General features: G+C 41.8%; 1 protein-coding gene across 1 annotated transcript; it reads left to right on the top strand.

Annotated features, from left to right (window-relative positions):
• The first annotated feature begins 2,732 nt into the window (after positions 1-2,732).
• On the top strand, positions 2,733-21,923 carry LOC138980460 (uncharacterized). Its single transcript, XM_070353332.1, has 6 exons — positions 2,733-2,863; positions 7,541-7,577; positions 9,285-9,428; positions 10,279-10,367; positions 20,524-20,680; positions 21,384-21,923. The coding sequence occupies exons 1-6, from the start codon at positions 2,861-2,863 to the stop codon at positions 21,413-21,415; spliced, it is 462 nt and encodes a 153-aa protein (XP_070209433.1). The 5' UTR covers positions 2,733-2,860; the 3' UTR covers positions 21,416-21,923.
• Positions 21,924-22,262: the final 339 nt, after the last annotated feature.

Here is a 22,262-nt window from a genome sequence, read left to right as displayed (position 1 = left end):
GAGGTACAGTAAAGCGTGCTATCCTTCTCAGCGCAACGAATACCCCGCTCTTCTTGTCAATTCCACGTGCACTGCCTTTGCCACGGGCGGTGGAGTGACGATGCTACGAGTATACGGTCTTGCTTCGTTGCGTTGCGTTCAGTTTCATTCTGTGAGTTCGACAGCTACTTGACTAAATATTGTATTTTCGCCTTACGCGACTTGTTTTTTTTACAATGACCGTAGTCTGCCGCTTGTGCAAAACGGAGTGAAACTGACGAGCCTGTGTAGTGGTTTCGCTGGTTTTTCTGTGCCTCTGTTCGTTTTAACTTTCTGAGCGTGTTTTTAATCCAAACATATCATATCTATATGTTTTTGGAATCAGGAACCGACAAGGAATAAGATGAAATTGCTTTTAAATCAAAACTGGACTAAATGTAACAATGCCTTCTTAGGCTTCCTCAGTGGTCGGAGAGCAGTAGGAAGGTTTAAGCTTTTAAGCCATACGAAGTGCAACGAAACAACGTTTGCAATTAGGTTTTTGGATCGTTATGATCTGAACACAGTATCAAAAACAGAAAGAAAGGTGTGTTGTTGGAACGTTCAAATATGACAAAACAAAACGTTACAGTCACTGATCTTCGAACGTTTGCAGTCTATTTGTTTATGTATTTCTGGACACAGTAACAACGCACACGCATGCACGCACGCGCGCATGAACACACATTTGGAACGAATGTTACCGGGAAAAGTTCAAGAGACATTTGCTATACTTTAATTTATACTTACAAGAAGAACCAGAAGAACAAGAACAAATACATTCTTTGTCGGTCTTTGCAAAACAGCAATATGCCTCAATATAAGGCCTGCTTCTATATTACAAAAATGATATTGCACAAATACATTATAGAGATCAAACATTAGATTTAACATAGTGTATCATACTTAAATACAATATATAATATTACTTCTGGTCTAAAAGTAAAACAGTGTATAGTATTGTTAATTCTAATACATTCTTCCTCTATCTTTTTATTTGTCAACAAACAGTTATAATCACACAGATGGGCAAACGCGCAGACACACACACACACACACACACACACACACACACACACACACACACACACACACACACACACACACACACACACACACACACTCACACACACACACACACACACACACTCACACACACACACACACACACACACACACACACACACACACACACACACACACACACACACACACACACACATGCGCGCACGCAAATGAAAATCATTGGAATAAATGACAATGATATCAATACTTTCATCTAAGAACAAATATGCTCGAAACATAACACGCAAAATATATATTTCCAATGGTTGAGGCGAAAATGATCCACAATAAATCAAATGAATGTAAATAAGGAATGTCGACCTTCTGGCAGAACACTCTTGTCTAAGTCAGATTCCCGATACAGTTCATCGTCAAACCTTCTTCAGTGCGAGCTGTTGGATAAACACCAAGAAGACAACACCTCTCGCATTCAGCAATTCAAATCTGTGATGAAGCAAATATTGAGTGCTAGTGACCCCACAAAAATGCAACACACACACACACAAGCTAACAACGTCTACATCTGTTGACAGAATCCCTTCAAATGTTGCGTACGTTAATCTTACTTGACCTGAATGTGTTTGCGGTAGTCTCCCTTTCACAGCAGGTTCTGCAGAGTTGTTGGCCTTTGAGTGCGAGCTATTTATAGCTCGCCGGCTAGACACCTGTGGATTGTAGAGTTCTGTTTGTGATGCGGTCTGGCGACTTCTGTCTCTCTGTATGTTCTTGGCTTCCTTTGCGTAATCAAAACAGTTGTTATAGGGCTAAGAAATTAGCCCTATTATTCTCAATCCTGTTTGATTGGACTTCGCCTCCAAAGGTGATTGTTGTGTCTCGGCACTCGGTCACTTGAAGACAGCAGTTACAGTTAGGTTAAGGGCAATCCCTAGGAAAACGTTCGTATCATTTATTATTTTTGAACACTCTTTGAAGAGAAGGTAAAATCCGGAACATGTTACCTGTTCAATGGTCGTGAACAAACTGAAGATAATGCACAAAATCTATGAAGATATTCACTGAACTCAAATGACTGGAGTAATGACCCCCTTCGTTGTTAATTCCTTAATTGATGATGATAAAATCGTTTATTTAACGTCACTCTGTAAAAACATTGGCGACATTTGTCTTAGATTAAACACACACACACAGGCGCGCACACAAACTTTCCCTTTATGTACAGTGGTTCACCACCCACCCACCCCCCGCACACTCTCGCTCATCTAATTAACAGTGGTAATAAGAGATACTTGGATATAAAAGGGTATTCTAATTCCTTAACGTTTTATGTTTAGTGCAGTAGTAGACTAGTGGTGGATGTGGTGCTGGTGGTATTATCTTGGTTATACATATAAACAGTACTTTGCAGCAGTAAGATATAATACATAAGATCATTTATTGTCCATACTATTTAACAGTGAATGAAAAAGTGTGGCTTGTCTGATCTTAGACAGCCAAACATGAAACACACAAAAACATAAAAACATGCGAAGTGAAATCATTTGAAGTATCAGTAACAGTATGTTATATTATGATAAGAATTACTCACCTAATTTCACGTTTGCTACAAGTTTTAGTTTCGTCTTGGTCTTTGTCGTATCTTAACCTCGGTAACATTTGCGCTGAGAAAAGCCGCGGCGTGAACGAGGCCTCTGCAAGATCGCCGAACACAGTGTTACATATCGGTTGGTTAATTAGCGAGGTGAAGAGATTTAGGGGCTGTGTTATTGCTAGAAAACATAACTCGGTGTTCACGGGGTGAGGCACTGCTGTCTGTATCATGGTGAGTTGAATGCTTTTAGATATTTCTTGCCTCGTTGTTTTCTGTTCTGTGTGTCTGTGTGTGTCTGTGTGTGTGTGTGTGTGTGTGTGTGTGTGTAGGAGGGGGCTGGTTAGTGTTTGTGTGTGTGTAGGAGGGGCTGGTTAGTGTGTGTGTGTAGGGGGGGGCTGGTTAGTGTGTGTGTGTGTAGGGGGCTGGTTACATAAAGGTTACATACAGTGGAACACACTTGTAAGCCGCCCCCCCCCCCTTCCCCATCACCACCCTCTCTCCATGTACGGCACGTGTTGGGGAAACGTTTTTCTATGACATTTCTAGATTTCTTTGTTTTCAAAAACTCAAGATTTTGTTTTCACTGAAAACAATAAAAATAAAAAAACATAAACATGAAATGTATGTCAGCGTTTTCTGTTCTTTTGCAAAACTGAGATGTTACTGAATGGCGTGGGTTAATTGCTATGGTACTGTGTAACTGTGTAGTTCTAGTATCATGTAGGTGTGCATATCTTTACACCCCCGGTATAGGGGTGTGTATAGGATTCGGTCGATGTGTTTGTTTGTTTGTTTGTTTGTGTGTTTGTGTTCGCATATAGATCTCAAGAATGAACGGACCGATCGTCACCAAACTTGGTGAACAGGTTCTATACATTCCTGAGACGGTCCTTACAAAAATTGGGACCAGTCAAACACACGGTTAGGGAGTTATTCATGGATTAAGATTCTACAAGGACTTATAGAGGGATATATTAATGGTCAAAGGGAAATAACCTTCTCAGTTGGTGGCAGTGAGAATGGTAAGGACGGGGGTGTTTTTCCTACCTCGGAGGAATTTCTTGTTTTGGGGGGGAGAGGTGGCTTGAGATGGGATAGAGTAACACTAACAGAGGACATAGAATTACAGCAAGAACAAGCAAACTTTGGCCAAACGCCAAGGAAAACAAACGCATTGGTATCATATATAATTAATGCCATTGGAATGAACGACTTTTGGATAACCTACCCGCTTCTAGCTAAACATATAGCATGGCGTGTCATTATTTGGGTCAGGTTTTAGTTGCCCACTCCATTAAGCGCGGTAGGCACTTGGAAATTAATATGTAAATCGCCGTGAGCTCTTGTGAGAAGGGGCGATTAATAAATGTCCATTATTATTATCATTATTGGAGACTAAGTCTCAGGTACCAAGGCCTGGCATGCGCGGGTAGGCAAGTAGGGTTAATTTGTTTAATCAGTTGGGACAGGCGGAACCGTACCTGCTTACCGCTAAATGCTTCAGTTGTTTCCTAATTATATTTTCTTTTAAAATCTCCGCAAGTTAATCTAGAACAGGCGATGGAAATCGTAGAGGTGGGAGAATTCATATTAAAAAAAGCCAGGGCGAAAGCAGGAAAATATAAACTTCGCCCAAACAAATATTGCAACAAATATCGCACCCTCATTAAAGCATTAATTCCCGTGTCATTTCATTTAAACGTTCTACGCCAGTCAAGGCCGTTCATTTGACTCTCTGATTTATCTTTCGGATTAAAGATTTCTTTTACAGGGATCACGTGACCGCCGCTCAAATACGGGTACCCTCAAAATCGACCGGACAAAAACATAAGGGCCCAATTTAAAATCTACGAAGACTCACAATAGGCAAAACTTTGCAACTTTAACGACAAGAAAGTCAAATTATTGTTCTACCCAGAACACTGATGTTGTTTTCTGTAGCTAGCTTGCCACATTTTATGTGCTGTGCTATTCTTACTGATGCAGGTGTCGAGCGCATGAGCGGCCAAAAACGGGAGTTTTTGAGTCAATTTTGAGGGGTATAATGACAAAAAGTACTGTATTTCAGCATTGACTTGGTGAATTGATTAAAACAAAAATCAGAATATTTTGCATACATAATATTTTGTCAGCTGTTTATTGATGATTTATTCAGGATGGCATGGAAAAGGAATGACAGCGCATGATATATTGTCGAGATGGAATTACGCCCCCCAAAAAATCGTCCTTTTAACTTTCAACTGTTGGTGTTCTGCCCATACTGAACCTAAAGAGTGTGTAAGAGACCTCTGACTGCAGGTGAAGCAGAAAAGCTTTATGTTCTATAATCGGATGCGTTGGCCAGCGGCATGCAACCTGAGTCTGAATTATCCTTTTGATCATAGTCACAGATTTGTGCAGCATTATGACATTCTGCTTATCTTAATCTTTAATCCTTCTTAGGGTGAAATAACAGGCGATCGCTGGGTTCTCTTCTGCTTGGATTTCTTTGTGCTAACGCACTCCTTTCTGCTTTCTTGCTAGATGTCTTTCGTTTCTTTTCATTTTATTCTGACTTTCTGTCTGTCTGTCTGTCTGTCTGTCTGTCTGTCTGTCTGTCTGTCTGTCTGTCTGTCTGTCTGTCTGTTCGTCCGTCTGTCAGCCCCCCATTCTTTCTCACTCTCTCTGTGTATGTCTCTGTACCCCCTCTCTCTGGCTCTCTCTCACCCCCTCGCTTTGTCTCTCTTTCTCTCTCTCTCTCTCTCTCTCTCTCTCTCTCTCTCTCTCTCTAGCTCTCTCTCTCTCTTTCTTTGTGTCTCTTCCTCTCTCTCACACTATCTTCTTCTGTCTCTGTCTTTATCTCTGTCTCTCTGTGTCCCTCTCTCTGGTCTTTTTTCTTTCAAATAATTGTTTAAACAAGACAACGTCACGCTCATAAGATAATTGCCTATGTCATTTTTTGATGTTTTGAGAAAAACGCAAACAACTTTCTTTGGTTTCTGAACAATCTGCCTATCTCGATTTAGTTATACGTTGCAAACTGCATATCTCGAGCGGTGACAGCTGTATAAACGTGAGATAAAGGAGCTGACAGCAAAATTTGTAATCAGGAAAACCCACAAAGAGCTTTTGCATACTTTGTGTATAAAGAGCTTTCACATTCTCAAAACAAATCTTCCTGTATCATAAAGAAAAAGTGCATAACTCAAGAAACGAGATCGGCAGTTTTGATTACGTTACCGTGGCAATGGTTTCCGATGGTCTGAGAGTTTGTACTCTCTAACACATGATAGATACCCTTCCAGTAGCTTCCCCTGTAGTTTCACTACAGAAATGCCTAACACTGAGATAGGTATTTTTCTTATGAGCGTGACGACAATTCCCTAGTTGCAAATAATGCAACTACGCTATTGATTGTTGGTATGAGTCCAAGTGATAGGAGACTCTTGTTCTGCGTGAAAACTCCTTACAGATCTGTGGCGGTGAAGAAGAACTTTGCCTCCAAGAAAAAATAATTTGATAAAATAAAATAAAAACGACTTGTGAAGTCTTCTACCATGCACGTGTACGCCTGTTTAGAGACGACATATAGGCCAAGAATGTTGATGTCAATATTTGGACATGCGGGGCGGGAGGAGTTGGGTTTCTTTGGGGGTTTAGGAAATGCTACATTCTCACTCAACATGACCAGCGCAGAAAGAGGAATTCAGTTACTGGTTGAAATTTCACGGGTGAGAAAAAGACAAGCATTTCATGTGTGCTTTTTGATATTTTCTTTTAAATGCGAATTTACATTTGAAAACCGTGAGTTTTAATTATTTGTAAAAACGAGTATGATACGTGCGCCAGTAGAGTTCAATAGTTCACGGTCAGTGTTGGCAGTACCGTAACCACTTGACCATAACCACTTGACGAACAATCCTCACTGCATCAAACATGAATTCCAACGCCAGTGCAGGGGTAGGACAACTGGCATACTTGGCTTCGGTTAGGTGATTTTTACACCCCCGGTATAGGGGTGTGTATAGGATTCGGTCGATGTGTTTGTTTGTGTGTTTGTGTGTTTGTGTTCGCATATAGATCTCAAGAATGAACGGACCGATCGTCACCAAACTTGGTGAACAGGTTCTATACATTCCTGAGACGGTCCTTACAAAATTGGGACCAGTCAAACACACGGTTAGGGAGTTATTGGTGGATTAAGATTCTACAAGGACTTATAGAGGGACATATTAATGGTCAAAGGGAAATAACCTTCTCAGTTGGTGGCAGTGAGAATGGTAAGGACGGGGGTGTTTTTCCTACCTCGGAGGAATTTCTTGTTGTGTTTGTTTTGAGGTGTGGTAACTTGATTGATCCTCGCGCCCCCTAATTGGCGTAGAGGCGCGTCCCCCTAGTGGTGGATGGGGGAGCCTTCTCTACTAACTTCTGAGAGAAGGTCGCATCACTCTCGATGCCGTGAACCTAATTAGGATCTTTTTCTTGTTTCTTCTCTATTTCTGCCTCCCCAAAGTCCTTTTACTTTCCTTTTCTCACCCATAAAATTCTTCACTTATTACCCTTGCTAAGTGGTTCTTGTATAGAATATAGTCAATGTTTGTAAAGATTTTAGTCAAGCAGTATGTAAGAAATGTTAAGTCCTTTGTACTGGAAACTTGCATTCTCCCAGTAAGGTCATATATTGTACTACGTTGCAAGCCCCTGGAGCAATTTTTTTATTAGTGCTTTTGTGAACAAGAAACACTTAACAAGTGGCTCTATCCCATCTCCCCCCTTTCCCCTATCCCATCTCCCCCCTTTCCCTCGTCGCGATATAACCTTCGTGGTTGAAAACGACGTTAAACACCAAATAAAGAAAGAAAGAACTTGATTGATGATATGTGTGTGTGTTGGTTGACTGTCACTCAACCCTTTGCTATGTCCGTGCAGGCCTTTGTCGATGGATTGACGCAAGCGGAGGCTGAAGGTAGGGATACCCGATATTTTTCTGTGTTTTTCTGTTTGTCTGTCTGTGAGTCTCTTTTTCTCTGTGTCTACCTGTCTTTTTCTGCCTCTGTGGTTGTAAAAAGCTCGTTTGTTAAGCCTTTGCCACAACCCTCGTACAATAACATTTGATTTGATTTGATTTGATTTGATTTGATTTGATCTCTCTCTCTCTCTCTCTCTCTCTCTCTCTCTCTCTCTCTCTCTCTCTCTCTCTCTCTCTCTCTCTCTCTCTTTCTTTGACTGCCTGTCTGTCTGTCTGTCTGTCTATCTGTTTGTCAATCTGTCTGTTATTCTGCTGTCTATGTGTCTGTCTTTCTCCCCCCCTCCCCTCCCCTTCTTTCTCTCACGCACGCACACACACACACACAGAAACACACACACGCACGCAAGCACGCACGCACACGCACGCACACACACACACACACACACACACACACACACACACGCACACACACGGTCTTAATTTTTTGTTTTGTCTCGGATAAAACGTTCCAATAATTTCAACTGAATTCAATTCTACTCTCTCATGTCTTGAGCGGATACCAACGCTTGGCTCAACTAGTTGTCTTGCCTCATTGAGTTCAGGAGGGAAGGGGGGCAACTTTTCACGGCAAAAAAAACAACAACAAAATAGAACTACAGTGGAACTCCCCCTTCTGAGAAAATCAGGTCTTAAAGAGGATAGTGTCTGGGGGGTACATTGTGAGAGTTTATGGACAGTACGTCTAAAACTACACGATCTTAAAAGGGAGGGAGTTTTCAATCGGGGGGGGGGGAGTTTTCAATCGGGGGGGGGGGGGGTTCAATCGGGGGGGGGGGAATCTTACAAGGGAGGGAGTTTTCAATCGGGGGGGAGGGAGTTTTCAATCGGGGGGGGGGGATCTTAAAAGGGAGGGAGTTTTCAATCGGGGGGGGGGATCTTAAAAGGGAGGGAGTTTTCAATCGGGGGGGGGGATCTTAAAAGGGAGGGAGTTTTCAGTCGGGGGGGGGGGGATCTTAAAAGGGAGGGAGTTTTCAATCGGGGGGGGGGGGGGAGGGAGTTTTCAATCGGGGCGGGGGGGATCTTAAAAGGGAGGGAGTTTTCAATCGGGGGGGGGGGGGGAAGGAGTTTTCAATCGGGGGGGGGGATCTTAAAAGGGAGGGAGTTTTTAATCGGGGGGGAGGGAGTTTTCAATCGGGGGGGGGGAGGGAGTTTTCAATCCGGGGGGGGGGGGATCTTAAAAGGGAGGGAGTTTTCAATGGGGGGGGGGGGGGGGGGAAGGCAGTTTTCAATCGAGGGGGGGGGGGGATCTTTAAAGGGAGGGAGTTTTTAATCGGGGGGGGGGGGGGGTCTTAAAAGGGGGGTTCCAATGTGAAAATAAAGATCTGTCCGAGTTATTCCCTGTGAGAGTCCTGTATCTATGGTGTATCTGTGGTACATATATGGTGTATCTGTGGTGTATCTATGGTCTAACTATGCTCTATCTTTGGTATATTTGTGGTGTATCTGTGATGTATCTATAGTGTATCTATAGTGTATCTGTGGTGTATCTATGGTGTATCTATGGTCTATCTCTGCTCTATCTTTGGTATATCTGCAGTGTATTTATGGTGTATCTGTGCCGGTGTATCTATGGTGAATATATAGTGTATCTATGGTGTATCCATGCTATTTCTATGCCGTATCTATGCTGTATTTTTCCCTCAGAGCTGAAGGATGCATTTTTCCTGTTCGACAAAAATGGCGACAAGAAGATCAGCAAAGAGGAGCTCGGACCTGTGCTCCGTTCCCTTGGCCAGAACCCAACGCAGGCAGACATCGACGCCATGATGGCAGAAGCTGACACAGATAGTCAGTAGCTTTTTTGTGAAACAAAAATGTGTTAAGATGCTGTGTTTACTTCCAAGCAAGCATGCACGCTCTTGAAAGCGCGCATTATCGCAAGCACGCTCGCACGAACGCAAACTCTCTCTGTCTCTCTCGCTTCCTTTCTCTCTCTCTCTCTCTCTCTCTCTCTCTCTCTCTCTCTCTCTCTCTCTCTCTCTCTCTCTCTCTCTCTCTCTCTCTCTCTCTCTCTCTCTCACACACACACACTGACACACACACACACAGACACACACTCGAACACATACACACACACACACACACACACACACACACACACACACACACACTTACCAACATACAGGAACGCACGCACAAGCTCATTATATACAGACGAATGATATCACTTTGTGACGACATTCTCAGACAGGTTCGGGCAACCACAGCAGATTGACATTTTCTAACAACAAAAATTACGTTTATCCAAAATGTACGTTTGCTGTATAACCCTGTATGGTGTAATTTTCTCTTCAAACTGCTGCATTAGAGAACAGTGTCAAAACAAATCAGTGTAACCGTCCACTTGCGCAAAATTAGCGACAATAACAAGACACACAAACAAACAAAAAATCTGTCTTACTACCCTCCCCCCCCCCCCCCCCGCTCTAGAAAAGCAATGCTCTCTTCACACAACCATTCAATCAAATTATGTAAGTGGGCCTTGGTATGAATTATAACTTTTTCCTACAGAACGATTTCGATAAATCGATCAAAAGCGTTCTGTTTCCATTCAATAATGCTCTTGTTTTTCGTTGTAGATGTTGGAATATTCATGATGCATTGATAGTAATGTGCAGAGTTATGCTTTTGTGTTCAGATTCGGGATACCTGAGCTACGACGAATATGTCAATGTGATCAGCAAGCACATGACACCGTTGGACGAAGTGAAGGTTGGCCTGAGACAGGTACGTTACAATGACACCGTTGGACGAAGTGAAGGTTGGCCTGAGACAGGTACGTCACAATGTAAAGCGGTCGACTCATGAGGGACCGACTTTTCAGCTCACGTATTTGGCTTGCTCATTGTCCTTTTGAAAAAAACCTCATGGAAATCAGGGCCGATCGAGGTACACGAGAAAGTTACCAACCGGGTGGGAGGCACACGTAATGTGGGAGGCACACGTAATGTGGGAGGCACACGTAATGTGGGAGGCACTCGTAATGTGGGAGGCACACGTAATGTGGGAGGCACACGTAATGTGGGAGGCGGTTGGTAACTTTCTCGTGTACCTTGGCCCTGATTTCCATGAGGATTTTTTCAAAAGGACAATGGGTAAGCCAAATCTTACCGCGGTGGTGGATTGGTTGACATTGAGATTTGTTTGGCCATCACCAGCTCAGACCCCGCAGTTTGCTCTTACCCAGTTGGGTGACACCCACTTTCGCTTGATGTACCTCAGCCCTAGGGTAATATCCCCGGGCAGTTATACGTGGGTTGCTAGGGTAATATCCCAGGGCAGTTATCCGAGGTTGCTAGGGTAATATCCCCGGGCAGTTATCCGTGGGTTGCTAGAGCATAATTGTAAAGTTATGATGTTGCGCTATATAAATGCTCATTCATTATTTAAGTTATTGAGACATCCCAGTGCACTAAGGGATTTATAGAGCAAATCGAGAAAATTCATTATTGAACGAAGCGCATAGCGCTGAGTTCAATAATTATTTTCGAGATTTGCTCTATAAATCCCTTAGTGCACTGGGATTGTTTCAATAACGATATTGTCAGTACCGCCATAGAAAAAAGAAGATTCCAAACGCACATTTTGCAATGCGCATTTGAATAGGCATAACTGTGTGGTCAGGTCGTGCACAGTAAAGATCTACTTTTGTGTGGTGTGTCTCAAGTGTGTAGTGCTTTCGTCACACGCATTTTAATTTCTGTTGGTAAATTCCAGTGTAGCGTTAATCTGAACAGTGATGATCTTTCAGAGAGACCTCATTTGAACTCGGAGAAAGGCTCTTCATTATTTGCGATTCGAAACCTCCAGTCGAGCTTCGACGGATTGACTATGCGGAGTGACTCCCCTTGAATTGACTCAAAGCGGGACTCGACGGTTCGCAGTGACATTTTCAAAACAAATGTGGCATATTTCTCGTGTTCTATCTTCACTCATCGGGCAGTCTGATACTAAATATGAACGGTAAGAATGCTCTGAACCCTACACGTGTTATATCCCCATCGTTTTTTCGTTCACATTTGCCCAACATGTTAATTTGCTGAGCGGGGTTAATGTCGTCTGCTAGGCTACCTGCCAACCTGGGCAATGGAACGACTGCAGTCTGCACTGAGTCTGTACGCATGAGGCAGGCTGCTAATAAATCTTATATATGGTAAGAACGTTCTGAACCTTACACGTTTTCGATTACGATTGTTCTTGCTTTGAAATAATAATTCTGAAACCATTCATTTACTGAACTGATGTAGTCGTATTTCTGTGTTGTCTGCTACAGAGTCGATCGAGTCAGTCTTCCAAACTGGTCTAGCTGGTACGTTATCGGAATAACACTTGTGTTTTCTGTTAGCCGCTGGGAATTGTATACTAACTCATCATTTGGTAATGTGGATGATAAGCTACATGCCACTAACACGGCATATGAGAAGAATCTATGCAAGTCGGCGAAAATTAGATGAAACACAGCGGCTTCTATTTTTTTAGATCACTGGCACTGGCACAGGCACATGCAATCTCTCAGAAAAAAAACCCACTTCTGCTTTAATTGAGAAGCAGGGAATTTATGGTCATTTGGTATTGTGGAGAATATAAGCTACATGTCATTAATTAATTCTGAGGATGAGAGCACAGTCTTGCTTAGGCAAAGGGCGCAAGAATACGCTCTGTGGAAAAGTTAGCGCACTCCAAGAGTGCGCTAACAGTTTTAGCGCATCGCCATTAGCCAATCAACTGGTTCACATCAGTCATGTGACACCAGTACTTACTGACAATTATTATTATTATTATTATTATTATTATTATTTAAGTTATTGAGACATCCCAGTGCACTAAGGGATTTATAGAGCAAATCGAGAAAATTCATTATTGAACGAAGCGCATAGCGCTGAGTTCAATAATTATTTTCGAGATTTGCTCTATAAATCCCTTAGTGCACTGGGATTGTTTCAATAACGATATTGTCAGTACCGCCATAGAAAAAAGAAGATTCCAAGCGCACATTTTGCAACGCGCATTTGAATAGGCATAACTGTGTGGTCAGGTCGTGTACAGTAAAGATCTACTTTTGTGTGGGGTGTCTCAAGTGTGTCGTGCTTTCGTCACACGCATTTTAATTTCTGTTGGTAAATTCCAGTGTAGCGTTAATCTGAACAGTGATGATCTTTCAGAGAGACCTCATTTGAACTCGGAGAAAGGGCTGTGCTCTTCATTATTTGCGATTCGAAACCTCCAGTCGAGCTTCGACGGATTGACTGTGCGGAGTGACTCCCCTTGAATTGACTCGAAGCCGCGGGACTCGACGGTTCGCACATTTTCAAAACAAATGTGGCATATTTCCGTGTTGTATCTTCACTCATCGGGGAGTCTGATACTAAATATGAACGGTAAGAATGCTCTGAACCCTACACGTATTATATCCCCATCGTTTTTTCGTTCACATTTGCCCAACATGTTTATTTGCTGAGCGGGGTTTATGTCGTCTGCTAGGGCAATCAAACCACTGCATGCAGTCTGCACTGACTGAGTCTGCACGCACGAGGCACGCTGGTAATAAGTCTTATAATGGTAAGAACGTTCTGAACCCTACACGTTTTCGATTACGATTGTTCTTGCCTTGAAATAATAATTCGGAAACCATTCATTTACTGAACTGATGCAGTCGTATTTCAGTGTAGTCAGTGCGGCTACGTATGACAGAGTCGATCGAGTCAGTCTTCCAAACTGGTCTAGCTGGTACGTTATCGGAATAACACTTGTGTTTTCTGCTAGCGGGTGGGAATTTTATATTAACTCATCATTTGGTAATGTGGATGATAAGCTACATGCCACTAACACGATGAGAAGAATCTATGCAAGTCCGCGAGAATTAGATGAAACACAGCGGCTTGTATTTTTAGATCAGTGGCAGCCGCACTGTGGCACAGGCACATGCAATCTGTCAGAAAAAAACCACTTCTGCTTTAATTGAGAAGCAGGGAATTTATAGTCATTTGGTATTGTGGAAAATATAAGCTACATGTCAGTAATTAATTCTGAGGATGAGAGCACAGTCTTGCTTAGGTAAAGGGCGTAAGAATACGCTCTGTGGAAAAGTTAGCGCACTCCAAGAGTGCGCTAACAGTTTTAGCGCATCGCCATTAGCCAATCAACTGGTTCACATCAGTCATGTGACACCAGTACTTACTGACAATTATTATTATTATTTAAGTTATTGAGACATCCCAGTGCACTAAGGGATTTATAGAGCAAATCGAGAAAATTCATTATTGAACGAAGCGCATAGCGCTGAGTTCAATAATTATTTTCGAGATTTGCTCTATAAATCCCTTAGTGCACTGGGATTGTTTCAATAACGATATTGTCAGTACCGCCATAGAAAAAAGAAGATTCCAAACGCACACTTTGCTACGCGCATTTGAATAGGCATACCTGTGTGGTCAGGTCGTGTACAGATCTACTTTTGTGTGGGCCGGTGTCTCAAGTGTGTCGTGCTTTCGTCACACGCATTTTAATTTCTGTTGGTAAATTCCAGTGTAGCGTTATAGCTGAACAGTGATGATCTTTCAGAGAGACCTCATTTGAACTCGGAGAAAGGACTGTGCTCTTCATTATTCGCGATTCGAAACCTTCAGTCGAGCGTCGATGGATAGACTGTGCGGAGTGACTCCCCTTGAATTGACTACCCCACGCCGCGAAGGACTCGACAGTTCGCACATTTTCAAAATAAATGTGGCATATATCTCGTGTTGTATCTTCACTCATCGGGGAGTCTGATACTAAATATGAACGGTAAGAATGCTCTGAACCCTACACGTATTATATCCCCATCGTTTTTTCGTTCACATTTGCCCAACATGTTAATTTGCTGAGCGGGGTTTATGTCGTCTGCTACTGCTAGGCTAGAACAATCGAACCACTGCAGTCTGCACTGTCACTGAGTCTGCACGAATAAGGCAGAATTATATGGTAAGAACGTTCTGAACCCTACACGTTTTCGATTACGATTGTTCTTGCCTTGAAATAATAATTCGGAAACCATTCATTTACTGAACTGATGCAGTCGTATTTCAGTGTAGTCTGCTAGAGTCGATCGAATCAGTCTTCCAAATGCTGTGTACGTTATCAGAATAACACTTGTGTTTTCTGTTAGCCGCTGGGAATTGTATACTAACTCATCATTTGGTAATGTGGATGATAAGTTACATGCCACTAACACGGCATATTATGAGAAGAATCTATGCAAGTCAGCGAAAATGAGATGAAACACAGCGGCTTCTATTTTTAGATCAGTGCCACTGTGGCACAGGCACATGCAATCTGTCAGAAAAAAACCCACTTCTGCTTTAATTGAGAAGCAGGGAATTTATGGTCATTTGGTATTGTGGAGAATATAAGCTACATGTCATTAATTAATTCTGAGGATGAGAGTACAGTCTCGCTTTGGCAAAGGGCGTAAGAATACGCTCTGTGGAAAAGTTAGCGCACTCCAAGAGTGCGCTAACAGATTTAAGCGCATCGCCATTAGCCAATCAACTGGTTCACATCAGTCATGTGACACCAGTACTTACTGACAATTATTATTATTATTATTATTATTATTATTATAGGGTAATATCCCCGGGCAGTTATCCGAGGTTGCTAGGGTAATATCCCCGGGCAGTTATCCGTGGGTTGCTACCCCTGCCGGACTGTTTTCTCCGGGCCGCTTTCTCTTTCCACAGAACGAATTCGATAAAAAAAAAATTCGTTGCGCTGAGAAGGATAGCACGCTTTTCTGTACCTCTCTTCGTTTTAACTTTCTGAGCGTGTTTTTAATCCAAACATATCATATCTATATGTTTTTGGAATCAGGAACCGACAAGGAATAAGATGAAAGTGTTTTTAAATTGATTTCGAAAAAACATTTTGATAATAATTTTTATATATTTAATTTTCAGAGCTTGTTGTTAATCCAAATATAACATATTTATATGTTTTTGGAATCAGCAAATGATGAAAAATAAGATGAACGTAAATTTGGATCGTTTTATAAAAAACATAATTTTTTTACAATTTTCAGATTTTTAATGACCAAAGTCATCAATTAATTTTTAAGCCACCAAGCGGAAATGCAATACCGAAGTCCGGGCTTCGTCGAAGATTACTTGACCAAAATTAGTTCAACCAATTTGGTTGAAAAATGAGGGCGTGACAGTGCTGCCTCAACTTTCACGAAAAGCCGGATATGACGTCATCAAAGACATTTATCAAAAAAATGAAAAAAACGTCCGGGGATATCATACCCAGGAACTCTCATGTCAAATGTCATAAAGATCGGTCCAGTAGTTTAGTCTGAATCGCTCTACACACACACACACACACACACACACACACACACACACACACACACACACACACACACACGCACAGACACACACACATACACCACGACCGTCGTCTCGATTCCCCCCTCGATGTTAAAACATTTAGTCATAACTTGACTAAATGTAAAAAAGGCACAACACCTCCTGTTTCCATTCCATTAAAGTCTTGTCTTTAGTTTCTATGTAAATGTTTGAATGTTCATGATGATGAGAATAACGTACAGTGACGGACACCGGGAAGAGTCTGCAAACAGTTGACTCTGGGAAATAAATCCCTCGCCGAACGTGGGGATCGAACCCAAGCCGATAGCGACAACTGGTTTTAAAGACAGCGTGCTATCGACTGAGCCTCAACGGGCCAACATTAGATGCAGTCTAGGAGCGTTAAACATACGCGTCACCGATCATGCCAACCATCATATATTACTATATTATTATCCCATTGCTGGGAAATGTTGGTAGCTTCCTCCCAGCGGATAGCTAGCTCACAGCAACACGAGTCGCGCTACCTAGCTGGTGTGTGCGTGTGTAGGTGTAATCAGCCCCCCTGCACTTATGTCAGAATGACCGAGGTTTTTTACGTGCCACTGTGGTAACACGGAGGTAAAACATGGATACCGTCTCTTAGCCTGCTCATACAGTTAAACCGTGTCCGTCCCAGCCTGGATTCGAACCCATGACTCAAGTCTAGTGCTCTACCAACTCAAGTCTATTGCTCTACCAACTCAAGTCTAGTGCTCTACCAACTCAAGTCTAGTGCTCTACCAACCCAAGTCTAGTGCTCTACCAACTCAAGTCTAGTGCTCTACCAACTCAAGTCTAGTGCTCTACCAACTCAAGTCTAGTGCTCTACCAACTCAAGTCTAGTGCTCTACCAACTCAAGTCTAGTGCTCTACCAACTCAAGTCTAGTGCTCTACCAACCCAAGTCTAGTGCTCTACCAACTCAAGTCTAGTGCTCTACCAACTCAAGTCTAGTGCTCTACCAACTCAAGTCTAGTGCTCTACCAACCCAAGTCTAGTGCTCTACCAACCCAAGTCTAGTGCTCTACCAACCCAAGTCTAGTGCTCTACCAACTCAAGTCGAGTAAATTGTAAAGTTATGATGTTGCGCTATATAAATGCTCATCTCCAACAAGTACTGTTAATAGTAAAACAGTTTTCATGTATTTCAAATTTACATCTGAATGAAAATAAAACAGAGGCAATGTGGCTAGGATCCACGAAGAACAGTCTTGAGCAATACTGTAATATAAGATGGAAAGAACAGTTAAATATTTTGGGTATAATATTTAGAAACGATATCGCTGCTTCTGACATTGAAGAGAATTGGTCAGTACGGTTTGATAGAATTGAAAGAATTGTTGGAATGTGGTCAAAACGAAATTTAAGCATTAGTGGTAAATTGTGTGTAATTAAAACTTTTTTGATATCCCAGTTTGTATGTTTTGCAGGCACTCTCTGCACCGACAAAAGTGCTTGATAGATTAAATACTATCCTTTTTAAATTTTTGTGGAAACGGAAGTACTCAAATAGTAAAGCTTTTGAAAAGGTGAAACGAACAGTTGTATGTAGTAACATAGAAATAGGCGGTATTAACATGATAAATATGCATGATATGCAGACATCCTTTTTGTTATGTTGGGCAGCCAGGTTACAACAAACCGATTTTGCAAATTGGCAATTGATCCCAAGACATTATTATGAGGTTCTCGGAAGCCAGCTGTGCTGCTTTAAATCAACTGCCAAACCAAAAAAGTTTATTGGTCTGACGAGAGTCAAATCAAAATTTTGGCAACAAGTTTTAAAAATGTGGATTGAGAACAGATATTTATTTCCTGTTCAAAAAGAAAGTATTCTTGATCAATGTTTGTGGAATAATGCAGATATTATTTTTAGAAAGAATGTGTTGTTTTGATAAATGGATTGAAGCCGGTGTGAATTGTGTACGTGATGTATGGATAGACGAAAATATTGTGTCATTTCAACATATTTGTGCCATTGTCGGATACATGTATAGCGCCACAAGGCTGTTTGAGTACAACGCTTTGCACACGGCCCTCTGCGCGCGAGCACTGCGGGACAACACAGACGCGGGTGACGAGCATCCTGCGACCTGTTTTCAGGGCATGCTAAATAACCCTTCCCCGAAGAAATTTCGTGCGATATTAACGCAATCCAAAGCCAGTGAACCCTGCGCTGTAAAATTTTGGTCCCACAAATATAACATTTGCATTGACGAAAAGTATTGGGTCCTGGCAAGTGCATGTACAAGCGAAGAAAGATTAAAGTTACTCCAATGGAAAATTTTACATAATATTTATCCCACAAATATTTTATTGCATAAAATGAAGTTAAAAGAAAATAGTTTATGTAGTCTTTGTAATGAAATTGATTATATTGAATACTTCTTTTGGAAATGTAGTAAAATGAAATTGTTTTGGGAAAATGTTAGAAGATGTATATTTGTTAATACGGGAGAAAATATTATATTAACAGAAAAAGATGTATTGTTTGGATACTCTCCAGAATTGCAAACCCCCATAAACAAAATGATTAATCATATTTTGCTCATTTCAAAAATGTGTATCAGTAAGTATAGATATGGTAGACCTATTGATTTGAATGTGATGTTAGGATATGAATTAGCATTGAGATATTTCAGTATTGTGTAAATGTTGAAGGATGAATGAGGATACGTTGTAGACGGATGCTTGAATTATTTTTGATTAAAAGCCCCACAATGATGTGCTTGGCAAATTAAAAAAAAAAAATTTAAAAAAAATGCTCATTTATTATTATTATTATTATTAGTGCTCTACCAACTCAAGTCTAGTGCTCTACCAACTCAAGTCTAGTGCTCTACCAACTCAAGTCTAGTGCTCTACCAACTCAAGTCTAGTGCTCTACCAACTCAAGTCTAGTGCACTACCAACTCAAGTCTATTGCTCTACCAACTCAAGTCTAGTGCTCTACCAACTCAAGTCTATTGCTCTACCAACTCAAGTCTATTGCTCTACCAACTCAAGTCTATTGCTCCACCAACTCAAGTCTATTGCTCTACCAACTCAAGTCTAGTGCTCTACCAACTCAAGTCTAGTGCTCTACCAACTCAAGTCTAGTGCTCTACCAACTCAAGTCGAGTGCTCTACCAACTCAAGTCTAGTGCTCTACCAACTCAAGTCTAGTGCTCTACCAACTCAAGTCGAGTGCTCTACCAACTCAAGTCGAGTGCTCTACCAACTCAAGTCGAGTGCTCTACCAACTCAAGTCTAGTGCTCTACCAACTCAAGTCGAGTGCTCTACCAACTCAAGTCTAGTGCTCTACCAACTCAAGTCTAGTGCTCTACCAACTCAAGTCTAGTGCTCTACCAACTCAAGTCTAGTGCTCTACCAACTCAAGTCTAGTGCTCTACCAACTCAAGTCTAGTGCTCTACCAACCCAAGCCTAGTGCTCTACCAACCCAAGTCTAGTGCTCTACCAACTCAAGTCTAGTGCTCTACCAACTCAAGTCTAGTGCTCTACCAACTCAAGTCTAGTGCTCTACCAACTCAAGTCTAGTGCTCTACCAACTCAAGTCTAGTGCTCGCTGGACTCTGAGACGTTCGCAAGAACCCAGTCCGCTACGGAAGAAGCAGAACTGAGCTATCAGGCTTGACCTTGGGGTGAGGGCATCCCTCCACTTTGACAAACACTAAATACCTAAAGTCTGACAGCCTTCTATGCATATTGAGAATTATTTTCTGATTGAGTTTTGTAACTTAATTACGCCATTTTCATTCTGCGAAATTGATTCAGCAATAAAAAAAAGATAGCGACCTTAAAAATTGTTTCATTACAATCATTAGCAATAACTAAATAGCATAAGGTATGAACAAATCTACAATACTGCATTACACTATCATAAAGTACCATGTGAACATTTCAAAAGTAGCTCTTACTAATGAACTACACAAAACATGAAATCATCAAGTAATTACAAGAAAAATGTAGTAATCAAGAGAACTGTTTAATTTAATTTACAATGCAGGGATGACCAAATCGTCCGCCTGGTCGCCAGGTGCACAAAATCCACCGGGCTAGTAGAAACCGTCTGGCAACTGGCCTGGCTGGGCAATGAAAGTTCTGATCAAATGCGACGCTTCTGGTTGTAATATCGGATTTTAAAGCCATATAAAGTATAAACACTGCAGATAAACTGTGGTATGTACCGGGCCAGCGAAAGGTCTGCCGGGCTAGTGACTTTCTTGAAGTTACTCGCCCGGCTGGCGAGTTAAAATTTGAGATTTGGCCACAAGAGCATCCCTCCACTTTGACAAACACTAAATACCCAGTCTGACAGCCTTCTATGCATATTGAGAATTATTTTCTGATTGAGTTTTGTAACTTAATGACCCCATTTTCATTCTGCAAAATTCAATCAGCAATGAAAAATAAAAAAATTAAAAAATTAAAAAACCGGTTTAAAACAAACCCTGCGCGCACGAAGAAGGCACGTTGTTGATGCTGGGCGTGTGTGTTGCAGGCGTTCCTGGTGTTTGACCGCGACAAGAGCGGCTACATGAACCTAACCGAGCTGCAGGAGGTACTGTGCAGTATCGGGGATCACATGGAGCTCAACGAGGTCGCCATGGTCCTCAAGGCAGTCGACGTCAACGGCGACGGAAAGGTCGATGTGGAAGGTGAGAGATAGCGGAGTGGGGGTGAGAGTTTTTAGGTCGCTTCCTCCTCCTCCTCCTCCCGTGTAAGGCCAAACAAAAATATATGTTGGTTTAGGGTAACGTGACCAAAAAAGATAGGGTCGGTAGTTCGGCTTTTTAAAACAAATTTATTTATTAAATTTAGTCGATTCTAAAGGAGGGTTACTTCCCGTAGTCTCGGTATGGTTCGCAACATGTGCCAAAAAATAGGGTCGGTCGGGTTACCCTAAACCAACATATATTTTTATTTGGCCTTATCAATAGAGTAGCCACCACAGATCTGCCGAAGCGTGTATGTCACTACGTGGTAGAGTATGGGTGGGTGAGATTCTTCCGGTATATGCCGGGGGGGGGGAGTGAGAGAGAGAGAGAGAGAGAGAGAGGGAGAGAGAGAGAGAGAGAGAGAGAGAGAGAGAGAGAGAGAGAGAGAGAGAGAGAGAGAGTTTTCTCTTCACCCTATAACACAGAAGACCATCGATCATCTAGCTCTTGAAGAAAACTGCCTCTTCTTGAAAGTTGTGGAGGTGGCCAGAAACCTTGGATTATCTTTGACAGTAAATCGTTATTGGTGATAAGAGGAAGAGTTAGGTAGCTGCGTTCACAAATAGATTTATACCCGAGGCATCGTCCATCTCCCATCTTTTATTTTATATCCTGTTTGAATCGTCCTTCTTATTTTTTTCAGAATTCATCGACTTCCTCTGCGATAAAGTTTGATCCGCACTCCTACATGTGCTACGAAGATAAGCCAGTCTTCGTTAAACACAAACACGGAAAAACACACCAAAGTCTGCAACCACAGCCTGTATGTATACATCATGTATCAAGCGCAGTGTGAATGAATGCTTCATGTACACCCTACGTTCTGTTTATTCTGTTTAGTCGACAGTTTTGAGATTAGTCAAGACTGTCACATGTTTCAAAAACCAAATACGATCCACTTCTATAGTTTGCCAGTACTAAATCCTGATGGTTGTGTTAACTGTTGGGCTTTGTAACTGATTTCCAGTAGTGCTAGAAAAATGGTTTATGTTAACTTATATTGAAGCATACGTTAATTTAGTGAATATGTCTATTATCACTCAGTGTTAACTACTGACACTTTGGATCTCTACGAATATTTATGTGACCTTCCTTTTGCAAGGCAAGCAAGGGCTTGGATTATCTGTGGGCTTGAATGGGATGGTTGCTGCTTTGAGAGAATAAACTGTTCATACAATACTCAGACCAGCGTGACTGTCTATTCTGTAAGGCCAAATACAAATATATGTTGGTTTAGGGTACCCGACCGACCCTATTTTCTCCCGCCGACCCTAACACGTTTTTTTTCATTTCTCAAAAACACAAAAACTGTTGGCACATTTTGCGAACCCTACCAAGACTAAGGGAAGTAACCTCCTTTAAAACCGACTAAATTTAAGAAGAAAAATAGAAAAAAAGGAGAAAAAAAGCCGACCTACCGATCCTATCTTTTTTGGTCACGTTACCCTAAATCAACATATATTTTTCTTTGGCCTTAGGTGTGAGCATTTCAACTGTATGTTTGTTTACGTTGTTGATACGA

Source organism: Littorina saxatilis, linkage group LG11 (genome assembly GCF_037325665.1).
Source record: "Littorina saxatilis isolate snail1 linkage group LG11, US_GU_Lsax_2.0, whole genome shotgun sequence".
Classification (NCBI taxonomy): domain Eukaryota; kingdom Metazoa; phylum Mollusca; class Gastropoda; order Littorinimorpha; family Littorinidae; genus Littorina; species Littorina saxatilis.
The sequence above is the reverse complement of the archived record's forward strand: the minus strand, read 5'-3'. Positions and strand labels throughout refer to the sequence as shown.

Excerpts from the sequence above, each read along its gene's own strand:
- LOC138980460 (XM_070353332.1), top strand. Across the intron at positions 9,429-10,278 it reads GGCAGAAGCTGACACAGATA|ATTCGGGATACCTGAGCTAC; the intron begins GTCAGTAGCTTT and ends TTTTGTGTTCAG. Across the intron at positions 20,681-21,383 it reads CGGAAAGGTCGATGTGGAAG|AATTCATCGACTTCCTCTGC; the intron begins GTGAGAGATAGC and ends TATTTTTTTCAG.